The sequence below is a fragment of the Ptychodera flava genome, chromosome 19 (assembly GCF_041260155.1).
Source record: "Ptychodera flava strain L36383 chromosome 19, AS_Pfla_20210202, whole genome shotgun sequence".
NCBI lineage: Eukaryota > Metazoa > Hemichordata > Enteropneusta > Ptychoderidae > Ptychodera > Ptychodera flava.
Genome location: NC_091946.1, coordinates 15,174,679 through 15,186,833, shown reverse-complemented (window position 1 = coordinate 15,186,833; position 12,155 = coordinate 15,174,679). Strand labels below are relative to the sequence as shown.

The 12,155-nt window shown below is 39.1% G+C and overlaps 1 protein-coding gene across 1 annotated transcript; it reads right to left on the bottom strand.

Annotated features, from left to right (window-relative positions):
- Positions 1 to 2,748: 2,748 nt before the first annotated feature.
- Positions 2,749 to 10,776, bottom strand: LOC139118667 (uncharacterized). Its single transcript, XM_070682084.1, has 2 exons — positions 10,100 to 10,776; positions 2,749 to 4,038 (listed from the first exon to the last, which is right to left on the bottom strand). The coding sequence occupies exons 1-2, from the start codon at positions 10,593 to 10,595 to the stop codon at positions 3,644 to 3,646; spliced, it is 891 nt and encodes a 296-aa protein (XP_070538185.1). The 5' UTR covers positions 10,596 to 10,776; the 3' UTR covers positions 2,749 to 3,643.
- Positions 10,777 to 12,155: the final 1,379 nt, after the last annotated feature.

Below are 12,155 nucleotides of genomic sequence, written 5' to 3'. Positions count from 1 at the left end.
TGGTACAAGGACATTGACCTATTTCATACATATGCTCGTCAATTTGTTTCACGTCATGTAGCAGTAACATGTCAATTATTGAAGTTTCGTAAGTAGGCTGATATGTCAAGAAATACGTAATGCATCAAAAGCATGAAATTTTATACAGATGTTAACTGATGTTAACTACCATGTGGCCATATTGGACCATCTCGTGAAACCAATCGACATACATATGTATAAATAAGTCAATGTCCTTATACCAACTATCAGTTAACATCTGTATAAAATTTCATGAATTTGATGCAGTACGTATTTCTTGACATATCACATTACTTATCAAATTACTTATCACATTGCGTTAACATTGAAAAAGACATTTATCAGTGTCATTTTAATTAATCTGTAATCGCATAAGTAATGAACTTTCCTAATTAGGGTGATATAGCCACAAATTAATACAACGGCAAATGTGATGAAACTTGATACAGATGTTGATCTCATAGTGTTGTAAATACTGCATCAAACTTTATGAAATATGGTACCAGTGATAATCTGTCAAGTGTTAGAATTGTATGCAAAAATGTTTTGCAACTTCCTGTTGATTAATTCCTAGTTGACTCATTTTATGAACTTTAGGATGGTGGCCTACATTGGTTTTATGTTTTCATCACCATGGAACTAATTCTTGGCCATTGAGCGCCATCTGTATCAAAGTATTTTTATCACAGACCTAATTAATGAAGAGGACTCTATCCTCTCTGAGGACATGTAATCAAAGTACCCATTAACAAGTGGGGACTGTGTCATCAACCATGACTTGTTTTTAAGGAGAACGCACCTCGGGGACAGAAATTCGGGCCTTCAAATTTTATCAATTTTCTTCTGACCTACCACTTGTGGGGGCTCATTTTGAAGCTCTTGGTGAAAGAAAAGTTTTTACCGTCTTAGTTTTTCGAAAATCGAAAATTTTATTTTTTTCCCATAGAGTTAACACAGGGATGGCGGCCATTTTGGATTTCAAATATCGAGAAATCGCAAGTTATTTGTCTCTCTAGTACCAAAGTTTGCACGGTGACCCCTGATTTTTATTCTTGCTTTGGTAAGAGACTGGTTGAAAGTTTCACTGAGGAAAGTTTGAGCAAAAGTTTAAGTCTTTCACTTTCGAGGTGCATATTACCTTAAGGAGAATGCGCCCCGTGGACTTTTTTGGGACGCTCACCTTTTACAGTGCCTTTCTTGTCTGCTGCCTGAAGTCTGTTGAGTACTAGTAAATTAAGTGTTCATAGTTACGTCTTTTGTGAAGAACCAGAAATTTAATTTCCCCTATGCTACCTGGTTAAGTGTTGATACAGGGTACTACGTCCATTTTGAATTTTAAAGGTAAATTTTAGATATTTTTCTATTATCTAGAACTTTTAACAGTGATCTTCGGTTTTTATCCTTGATTATGAAAGAGAATGGTTGCAAGTTTCCTGAAGGAAAGCTGGTTTGGTTCTGTTGTCGTTTCTGATGGATTTTATAGTTTGTGTCGATTTGGTTAGGGAGCCGTCCATATTTATGGCCTGGGAGTCGGAGGAATGTGGGGGGGGGGTTCACTCAAAAATTGAAGACTTCAAGGGGTGGGGTCACTCAAAATGTGGAGAAGAAGAAGGGGGTTAATCAACTTTTTTCTCAGATTGCACCATTGCACACATCGGTTTCTCAAAATTTTCAATACCAGAGGGGAACCTCCCTCTTGTGCTCTCCCCCTTAGGGTATTCTAACAGTTTCACTTAGTAAAAAAAAATTAAAAATACCTTTCAGATTGCACCAGACTGCACCATTGCACACATCAATATCTTAAAATTTTCGATGCAAGATAGGGGAACGCCCATCCAAATTAAACAATATACCATATGGTTAGATACTGGTTAGAGCGTGAGCTGTTATATCTTTATTTTGTTGTGACTTTGAAATTCATTTTGATGGTTTCACCTTTTTCAACCATCATGAGATAAATGATGATAATCTAGCAGGGTACATCAGGATTTGAAAGGTCTTAACTGTTGCTGTATTTTGTAAATTTTACAATTACATGTATTGGTATTTAACTTTTCTAAGTTGGAAGGGGGGTCAGTCAAAATTTCAGAGTTATAGAGCGGGGTTACGCAAATTCATCATGGTTGGCGAATGGGGGGGTCGGTCACTCGAAATTTCGGAGTTTTCTATGAAATTCCTCCGACCCCAAGGCCGTAAATAATGTATAGAATCGCGATGGAACTCAATTATGACTGCGAACACGATTGGAAATATTTTGGGTTCATAGGATTTTGAAAAGTTTGTCAAAAATTATTGAAAAATAAGGCACCAAACCATAATTTGTTGCTACAGACTAAGGTAAATTTCTTAATTTTGTTCAATCTACTTGGCAACAAAGTTAAGTTAACTGCTTTTTACTAAATCTAGTAAAATTTGCTTTTTTTGCAAATGTAAATACAGTGAAATAAACAAAATTTTGCAAACTGTACTTACTCATATAAGCGCTTCGAAAAAAAGTTCCGCGAAAATCAAGTTCAATATAGTTTGAAAAGTTTAAACCGACAAGAATCAATGTACTGTAATCCATTTACATTTTTGCTGAAACTGTTGGACTAGGTTTCGAAAAAAAGTGTCGCTGGTCAAAGAAGGGAGCCCAAAATCCCGATAGAACTAGTCACTTATTGGTATGGTGGGTAGTTGGATACAAATTATGTAAAGAGACAGCAAAAGAATAAAGTGCAAGTCTGATTGTTGTTTAGAGTTCACTGTTTTATTTAGAACTTCATCAGAGAAATTAACACCAAAGAACGACAATGAAGTAGTGTGACGTCGCTTGTGAACTAAAATGCATTATGGTACGCCACATGTATACTCATCCTATACGGTGATTCGCTTGGAAACTAGCATTACGGGAACATAGATCAGGCTAGTGCCCAAAAGTCAAATTACACGGCACTGGTTGAAATAAGCTGACGTCAGAAGAGAAGGTAATAGCTTTGTGAACTGATGGCCTAGGGTACTAGTTGATGTAAAAATAGATAGCCCATTCACGTGACCGTGTGGGTTGTTGTCTGCAGCAGAAACCAATGAGCGCAATGAGCAGCGACTCCTTATACAAGATGAGGGAGATATTTTTGCATTCCATCAGCGCAGGAACTTAAAGAGCTCATTGGAGACAAGTTGTTGTCAACGACGTCGATTTGTATGCTGAGGTCGTGTTTGCTTCTCATAATAGTCTAAGATACAGTGCACTGCCTAAAGCACATCAAAAACAGTAATGCCCCGAGCGTTAAAAACACTTATAACCTGGCCGTGATTTTGGCGATTTCGACTGTTTATAACCTCTCATGGCCGTACGTTACCAGGCAGACATTGCTATTTACCGATGTCGAAGACCAAAGGAAACAGCAGGGTATTCCTGGCAACGCATGAGCCATCGGGGTAATGAAAGGCCGCTATAGCAAAAGGTGTTCATGACTTACAATAGCTCATTCTTAAGTAAAGAAAGCTGTCTTTCAAGCACGTATCATTACTATCAATGAAAATTATTTACCGACAAAAAGATGATTTGATTTAGATAAAGAGAGCACAGCATTTTATATCTTTGCTATGCTTTTCCTATGATCAAGCAATACGAAATCCGCTAAAGGTAACATAGTTGTTGTGGTTGTCGTATATCGCGAAACTGGCATTTCTCGACCCCGACGGGCTCAGCCGAAGGTATACTTTGTCGTCTCGCTGCAGCCAGAGTACAACACTCTGTGACTGCATCAGGCTTCTGTCGTCTGCGTCTGTTTGCATGGAAACCTGAACGTCCGCGTTCTTCATGAGGATGACGCCGATGTAGTGGCCATCGAAGGTGCGCATGGTGAAAGTAAAGTAGTAGATGCCGGGCACCTGACAGACGAAGACGCCCTCGTTTGGGTCGAAGCTGCCGCCTTCGTTGATGAACATGTGACGGAAGGAGACATTCTGGGCATGCGCCTCGCTCAACAGAACACTCCTCATCGCCGAAGAGAAAGGCCACTGTATTGGAGTCTGCAACCAAATAACAAACACATTTAGAACAATCATTCAACGATAATCTCTCTCTCCGTAATGTAGATGCATATGTAATTACGTCACTGAAATCAAACCATAGATACATGAATAAATAAATAAATAAATTAATAAAAGACACTCGCATCACAAAATTTACGCTTGCGACGAATCTGTTAGATAAGATAAAGACTTGAGGGAAATCGACCAAATTGAAAAGCGCTCCTTGACTTGAAATTTCGAAACTACACCCCAGAAAATGAATCTCATTTTCATAAAACGAATCCGATGCATACCTCATTAAAGGTTCTCTCACTCGATTGAACACACCCGAAGTGTATGTTTGGTTTTGCTTTCATACGTGTCGACACAGGTTATAGAGATTGAGGGGGTCTCCCCACAATAAATCTCTTCTTTACTTGGCAATATTAATTGCCTCTTAACCGGTTTTCATTTTCGCACTCACCCCATTGACATAACATGCGATTAAAACATGCTTTGAATAATGCTCCTAGATAGAAGGTGCGCCCAATATTCTTATCAGTTGAAGTACACTTCATTTCTATCAGCCTGTAGGTAAGTAGATGTGAAATATCATAGACCGAGAAACAGACAACAGGCAGGTAGATAATAGATGGTCATATATTACATGGGCGAATTGTTGAATGGGTAGACAGATATGGAGCTTTTCAAAAAGAACATCCCCAGCCTCATTTAGATTTCTGGATATAGGCCTAAAAGTTCCCGTCACGAAAAATTTCCAGTTTGCAGTATCTATATTGTAGATCTTCAAAGGGGTAAAAGGTTTATGATGACGTTCTGATTAATATCATTTTAAATCCCTGTTTTGTTTCTAAGCTTACTTATTAGACATTATGAGCATCATGTAATTTTGCTTGTCAATTTTGTCATTCTTTCTTGCGCCCATTGTTATGCCTGGAGCTGGGGAAAAGGCGGGGAGAGGGGTTAAAATGATCATTCCAGTTCTAAGTAGGTCTTGCAAAGATTGATCTACCTCCATAGCCGGAGCCAATGTAGACTTAAAATTTGTCCAAATCTATGAAGATAATCATTCTTGTCCCTCCCTCCATTTAAAGCAAAATTCTTGATTTTAGTGAGCACAAGTTATCAGTACTAGTTCATGGCGAGCCATCGGAGTGGACATGCGCATGGACCGATTATGGTCAAGTTACAGTTACTGATACTGATCAAGTATATGTAGTTACTGATCGAGTTCGAGGATAACTCGCTGTACCGTGTTAACACCGCACTGGTGTTTTCACTTGAACTATCACAAGTACACATGAAATTACCAAACTACACCTGTAATCTAAATATGCCCATTTATGATCAAAGGGGCGTTACTTGGTATTCAAAATGCCCATGTTAGGACGCTGTTTTTAAACAGCGGCCGCCCTCTTAAAATCTGTGATTGGTTAGATTTTCTCTTTCCATAGTAACTGTGGCAAAATTGGAACAGGTGACAGTATACCTTTAAACTCAACCCAGGGTCAATCCAATCTGCTGTAGAGGGGAAGGATTTTCCTAGGAACAGAGACAAGTGGTCGACTCTAATCAGGCTGTTAAGTAATAGAGAACCACCGACACCGAGGTGGTTCTTGGTTTCGAATCGCCGAGGGCCGTAGGCCCGAGGCGATTCGAAACCAAGAACCACCGAGGGGGAGGTTGTTCTCTTACTTAAACCACGATCCCAAACGAACTCTGACTGAATGGAAAGCCTTATTTGCCATAAGACAAAAATATTACATTATGTTTGACAAGTGACTCAAGATATTTCGATAAAACAATTAGTATTGCTCATTCTGACAGCAAAATTTGTATGACCACCCCTGTCAGTGAAATGACCTAACCTTCATTATGCAGCAGGTAATTCTGGAACTCCCTGCTGTTTCTTACAACAGGTGTTCGCATTGCTACTATGAAAATTATGCAACAGGTCACTTGTACTCACACTGTGTCGTTGTGCAGGTGTTAATTCATTTATTTATTCAAATGTTCGCCACGTGTGTGATTTTGAAATCATGCCACGCAATTTACGAGTCAGAGTTACCGAGAATTGAGTGGGCAGGTAAGCTGTCTGACCAAGACGAGGAGATTTTTCTGACGCAAAACACGTTCAGAGAAGTGCAGTCCAGTAGTGAGTCTAGTGATAATATGGGATTTTCTCCCGGGAGCTTTCTTGAGGAATTTGATAATTTGCAGTCTGTTGAGAAAAAAGTCTACCACACACGATTACAAAGAGTTTCCATATCCGAATGATAGAAAGACACCAGTAACAGAAAATAAACCAGGTTCTAGTACGGTTGCCGGCGATAAAGGTTTACGCGTTGGTACGTTGCTTAGCGATAGTGATTTGGAAAAAAATTATCGGGAAAATATTCCAAAAAACACAATGAAAAAATTACAATGGTCAGTGCAGTTGTTTGAAACTTGGCGTAAAGAAAGGAACAGGAGAATTGTGGATGGCAAGGCTGCCCATCTGAGTCTTGTAGAACCATCAATTAATGAAATGACTAATGATGAAATGAATTTCTGTTTGGCAAGATTTGTGCAAGAAGTGAAAAAAACGCGACGGCTCGGATTTTCCGGGAAATACTTTGTACGAGATTGTGATGTCCATTCAGAAATACGTCTGTGAAACAGAGACGTCAGGTTCATGAATGACCCGATTTTTAAAGATTTGCAAAGAAGTTTAGATTAGATTTAGATTTAGTTTAGATTGTGTGATGAAACAACGTGCAAAGAGAGGGCTGCGGGTGCATAGAAGGCAGGCTCAGGTAATTAGCGTTAGCGAAGAAAACATATTGTGGCAGAAGAAGCTTCTGGGAGATCATAACTCTCAAACACTACTGGACACTCAATATACCTATTTGGCTTGTATTTCGCTCTTCGCGGAGGAAAAGAACATCGAAACCTGCGCCACGTCAATTCACAAATCCAATTTAAAGTCGATGCTCAAGCTGTTAAGTATCTTGAATATCGTAAGGACGTGAGTAAATCAAACCAAGGTGGTTTGAAGAGTAGAAAACTTCAGCCCAAAGTGACCAGAGCTTACGAAAACATCAACATGCCGGACATATGTATAGTTCGCCTGTACCAGCGTATAATGTACTGTGGTGAGTATTTTAACTATAAAGTTTGGTGTATTTTTCACAATAACTGCCATGCCAGCGGTACTAGTGAGAACTGTTTTCCTCGATACACATGTTTGATAACCGATACAGATTCAAGCATAAATACAGTCCTGACCTTATATCTATATTGTCAGTGATTCTTTACACTGCAGTAAGTTATCTACACTTTGTTTTAGCCCTCCAAATCGGCCTGCCGATGCTTACTATCTGTATCCTTCTACGAAATCAACTGCAACCTGTTGGTATTACCAATCGCCCACTGGGACACAATGCTCTGAATTCTAATGTCGCCCGTCTTTGCAAGGAAGCTGGACTAAGGATATCACACATCTAAACCACTCCTTGAGGGCCACAGCGGCCTATGTCGCCCGTCTTTGCAAGGAAGCTGGACTAAGGATATCACACATCTAAACCACTCCTTGAGGGCCACAGCGGCCACACGACTGTATGATGCCAGTGTTGACGAACAACTGATTTGTGAAAAAAATGGTCACAGAAGCGAGGCGGTTAGAAACTATAAACGAACATCAGACAACCAGCAACACGACATCAGTAGAATTCTACAAGGTCTGTAGTATTGTAAACAACTTAACGCTTTAGCGCATATCAATTTTTGTCGCCTTTATAAAATATAACCCAGTCATTTTTTTCAGATTGTCGCCCAAAGTTTGATTTTAAAAGTGTAACCAATAAAATTTGATGTCCATTCGGTCAAAATTACCTACAAGATTTCAGAACAATTCATAATAATTGATAAAAGTTGTTCTAAAATTTAGAATTTTCGCGGGAAAAATTACAGCACCCAAAGGATTAACATGGTGTCTTCGGAAATGTTCTTATATTTCATATGAGACATAAATGGATAGAACAAAATTAAATGTGAAAATGAACGAAGGCGATCAAATGTATGCAAGTTAAGTAATTTCTGAGTGATTGACGGACAAAGAACCTCTTACTGTGCCGTGGTATCCTTCACATTACTAAAGGAATATTCTTGGAATTCGATTGCAGGGACCGTGACTGAACAACCACCACCACCACCAAAGAGAACATTCCTTGTATCGCGGGAAGCGATCGTATGCCACGCAGCATGTGATGAGCGCAGCACTGAAGAAAAACAATTATCTGGAGAGAAAAAGCTATCTGACTGCTGTGATGTCAAAGAATCATTTTCCATAAATATCATAATTAATCTGTTCAAAATAAACATTTGTCACCAATAAAAGCACGAAATTAGAATAAAATCATCTTCAGAGTATCCTTTGTTATTTTGTATTATTTCAGGACCATTCATGGTTCTATGTTAATTTTATCCAAAACCAGGTGTCCATAAACTTCCGACAGGTATTTCCAGAAACATTCGGAGGTGTTTCTGGAAATACCTCCGGAAGTTTATGAACACAACAAAGGGGTTTCTTCTGGATAATTACTGGCGTTTTGAATGGTATGACGTCACGATCGTGGTTTAATAATGCATAGAGAAATCCGTGCATTTTTTAGCTAATGCACACAACGCAGATTCTATACTGAAAGAAAAAAATATTTCAACCTATCAATTTTTGCCATGCGTATCTACGTGCAAGAAAAAACTATTTACAATTTTTTTCAATCGTTAGGTATAGAATATCATCCTAAAGAAGTCAGCGACTGATTGTTGAGGGAGTTGTTAACCATTAAAACTTCCCAACAGACAAAGAAGCGGCAGTTATTCTTGTCGCGGTGTTGAGAAATTACTAAACAAAACTTGCGCTGCATGCAGTAAGGGCACCCTGTGTGACTATTGGTGATTGGCATGAATGCCGCTGAATGGTCGGTAGGACTTGTTCTTGCAAAACACATCGCGTGCCCGTGAGCATAATTTTGTCAACGCCTCCACACAATGTAGTGATTATATATACATTCGCGATAATGCTACCTATGTTTGGCTATTTAGGTTTCAATTCTGTTCACTCATTTGCATACTCGATGGACGATCAATCAACCAACTTTATTATACCCACGTGACATTGGCACAATTAGCTTCCTCATACTCTCCGTATGGGAATTAAGATCGTACTATCACGAAAAAGCACGAAACACTACTCCAAAATATTTTCTAAACCATATTGCTTCCTGAAATACACGTTTTGGCAGTATAACGTGGCGAGTTTCAGTCGTTGGTAGACCAAATTTTAGACTAATCTGAATGATCGACTGCGTGTGTGAAATGACGTCATCACTTTCTGTCTTTATTCTCTCTGCTAGAGAACAGAAGGTCACTTCACAATGCAAAAAACCACACAAACCGGACTAATAACAAAATAACACGAAGTTGAAATTCATTAGGCTGGTAAATACAGTAGTTGTAGAAATAGTTTGAGAGTTAACGCAAATGCAAGAACAGAGTAAGCTATTCTTGGAAAACTTATTTCAAATACTTTCCAACACTGCATGCTAATCAGTAACAGTCTCTTTGGGCTTCGAACTCAGAGCGCCATCGCAGAAACAACATGAATACATCCATATCTCTGGAGATGGGGTTCATCAACTGACCTAGTACAGTAACACAAAAATGCTCACCTTTACGAGGTAAAAGTACGATCGAGCACAGACTAATATTACAATAATACATACTGGCACCATGGTGCACACGCAAATTCAATTGTAACAGCTGGGCATAACCAGCGGAACATAGCATCAATAGTGTCTTCAGAAACTGCAACGTTGCTTAGATAGTGATGGGTGTGGAATATTTTCTCGTAAAAAAATATATCAACAACATATAGGCGATTACACACATGATAGGCGTGCTACGAATTTGCAACCTACTTTTTGACTCAGAACAAGAAACCTTAATTAATTACATGCAGAACCAAAAATTCGAATATATATCAAACGCTACGACTAATGTATCTTTAAAATCCCACCTCTCCTCCCGAGTGTTCGAATATTGCTCATCCAGCGACCTTCCTCTGTATGAACGGCTCGTTTTGATTGTTCCCGTTCTCCGCTGCTTTCGCCATCCACTAAGATTTTGTCATTACCCTGATGCAGTAGAGCTCTCTGTCTCTCTTTCTCTACCAGCATGTCAATAGTTGACTTTTGCATCGTCACTGTCGCTTCCAGCTCTTCTATTCTTTTACCCTGATCAGCGATCGCAAAACCAATCTCCTCTTTTTCAGTGCCCGTGACGGCGTCCCGCAAGAACTCGGCCTGCGTGGCCAGGCTGATTTCCAAATCGTTCAGTTCTTCCACCAAGTTTGCGTACTCAATTTTCAGAGAATTGAAATCGTCGTTCAAGTCCTGTATGAAGCGGAGGATGTCATCCCTGGGCCCCGAGCGAGAAGCCCTGCTGGTCGATGTAAACGCAGCCCAGTAAACTAAAACCCAGACTGCGATCGGTGAACCTTTTGCGAACTTCATATTTTCTTCGTGGTATTTTTCGGCGCGTCGGTTTAAAATATGTGATAAATGTAAAGTATCGACAAAGAAAACTTTTCTGCGATCGGCGTTTTTATTCCTAGTGTCTTCCGCCGCCCACTGGCCTGGTGTGCGACTGTGTGCAACTCGCAATCAACTCGGAACAGTGTCGGCAGCCATGTGTGACGATATCACGGTAATAATTATTTTAAAAATGAGTGTCATGCAAAATATTAAAATTTCAAACGACTTGAGTAGTTGTGACATGGCTTGATACATGGGGATGATTGAAACAACTCGCACATCCGATCCTGGCGACAATATGATGTCATGCCATTCAAAACGACATCAAAATTAATCAGTCTCTATCATTTATCCATTTAACTCATGCCTCTGCGATACGACAGCAAATCCGGGGTTTTAGACCCTCACGCTCACGAGCGCAGCCGAATTAAAAAGCTAATCTTTTGCAATAATGACACTGCACCGTACCCATATACTATCAATTCCACAGAGGGGCATTACCCGCTCCCATATAAATTACTTCGTCGACACTGAATGGAACTAACAATTAAATTTTACATGACAACGTTTGTAAGTTCATTAGGGTGCGTGGAAAGTGGAAATTACACCATCATATTTGATTATCATTTCTGAACGGAAACCACACAAATTGACGTCCAAATAATCTGCGAGGTTTAATAACGCTGCAGACAATCTCTTTAAAATCACCCGGCCATCAACACTTTATGCAGTTATGTATCTATACGTCCACACATATTGGCAATGCACTTACACGTTTGTGGACGTAAAATCAAAGAACGAGCCCCGTACCGATGAATATTAACTTCATACGCTTTCATGATCACATTGTGTACCACAGAAGTACTTTCTATTGAACAGCTGTACACTTCTATGATTTGGATTTGTCAATTCTTCTAGGTTATATTGTGGACTTAATTCGTTGAGTGTTTAGAATATTTCAGGCGATGTTTTCATGTCAACAATGCATCGTATACTCCTGACAGAAAAGTGCAATTATAATTGTTCTGCAACTAGGTGTTATTTATCGTTCCTTTGTTTTATTCTTATGTATTTTTTGATTTCAATAACATTAAAAGTTACATGACACAATAAGATCTGGCACTAATAGGTTACACTCATATATTTCGCTATCTAGGTACATGTTCTCCAAATAAACGTCCCATTTTTAGTATGAGCATTCAATTTGTTTTTTCTGACAGCAATGTAATACTTAGTTTTTTGTACTGAGTGTACAAATCTTTCCAAGGATATAAACTCGATGATATCTTTTTCGCATCGGCAAGAATATATGCATTTCTTCCCAAGAAGAAGTAGAAGATTAACAATACATGACAGCTTTGGATCTCTTAAAATAACTTGCCAAACTTCGGGCCTTTTTTCGCAAGACTCGTTTGTATCCCCATAACATAAGCAAGGCTTCCAAAAACAATTTTAACATGTAGAAACTCGTATAATAATGAACCAATGTTTCATCTTCTCTTTTGCAGAATGTACAAAGAGAATTTTCAATTGTAGGAA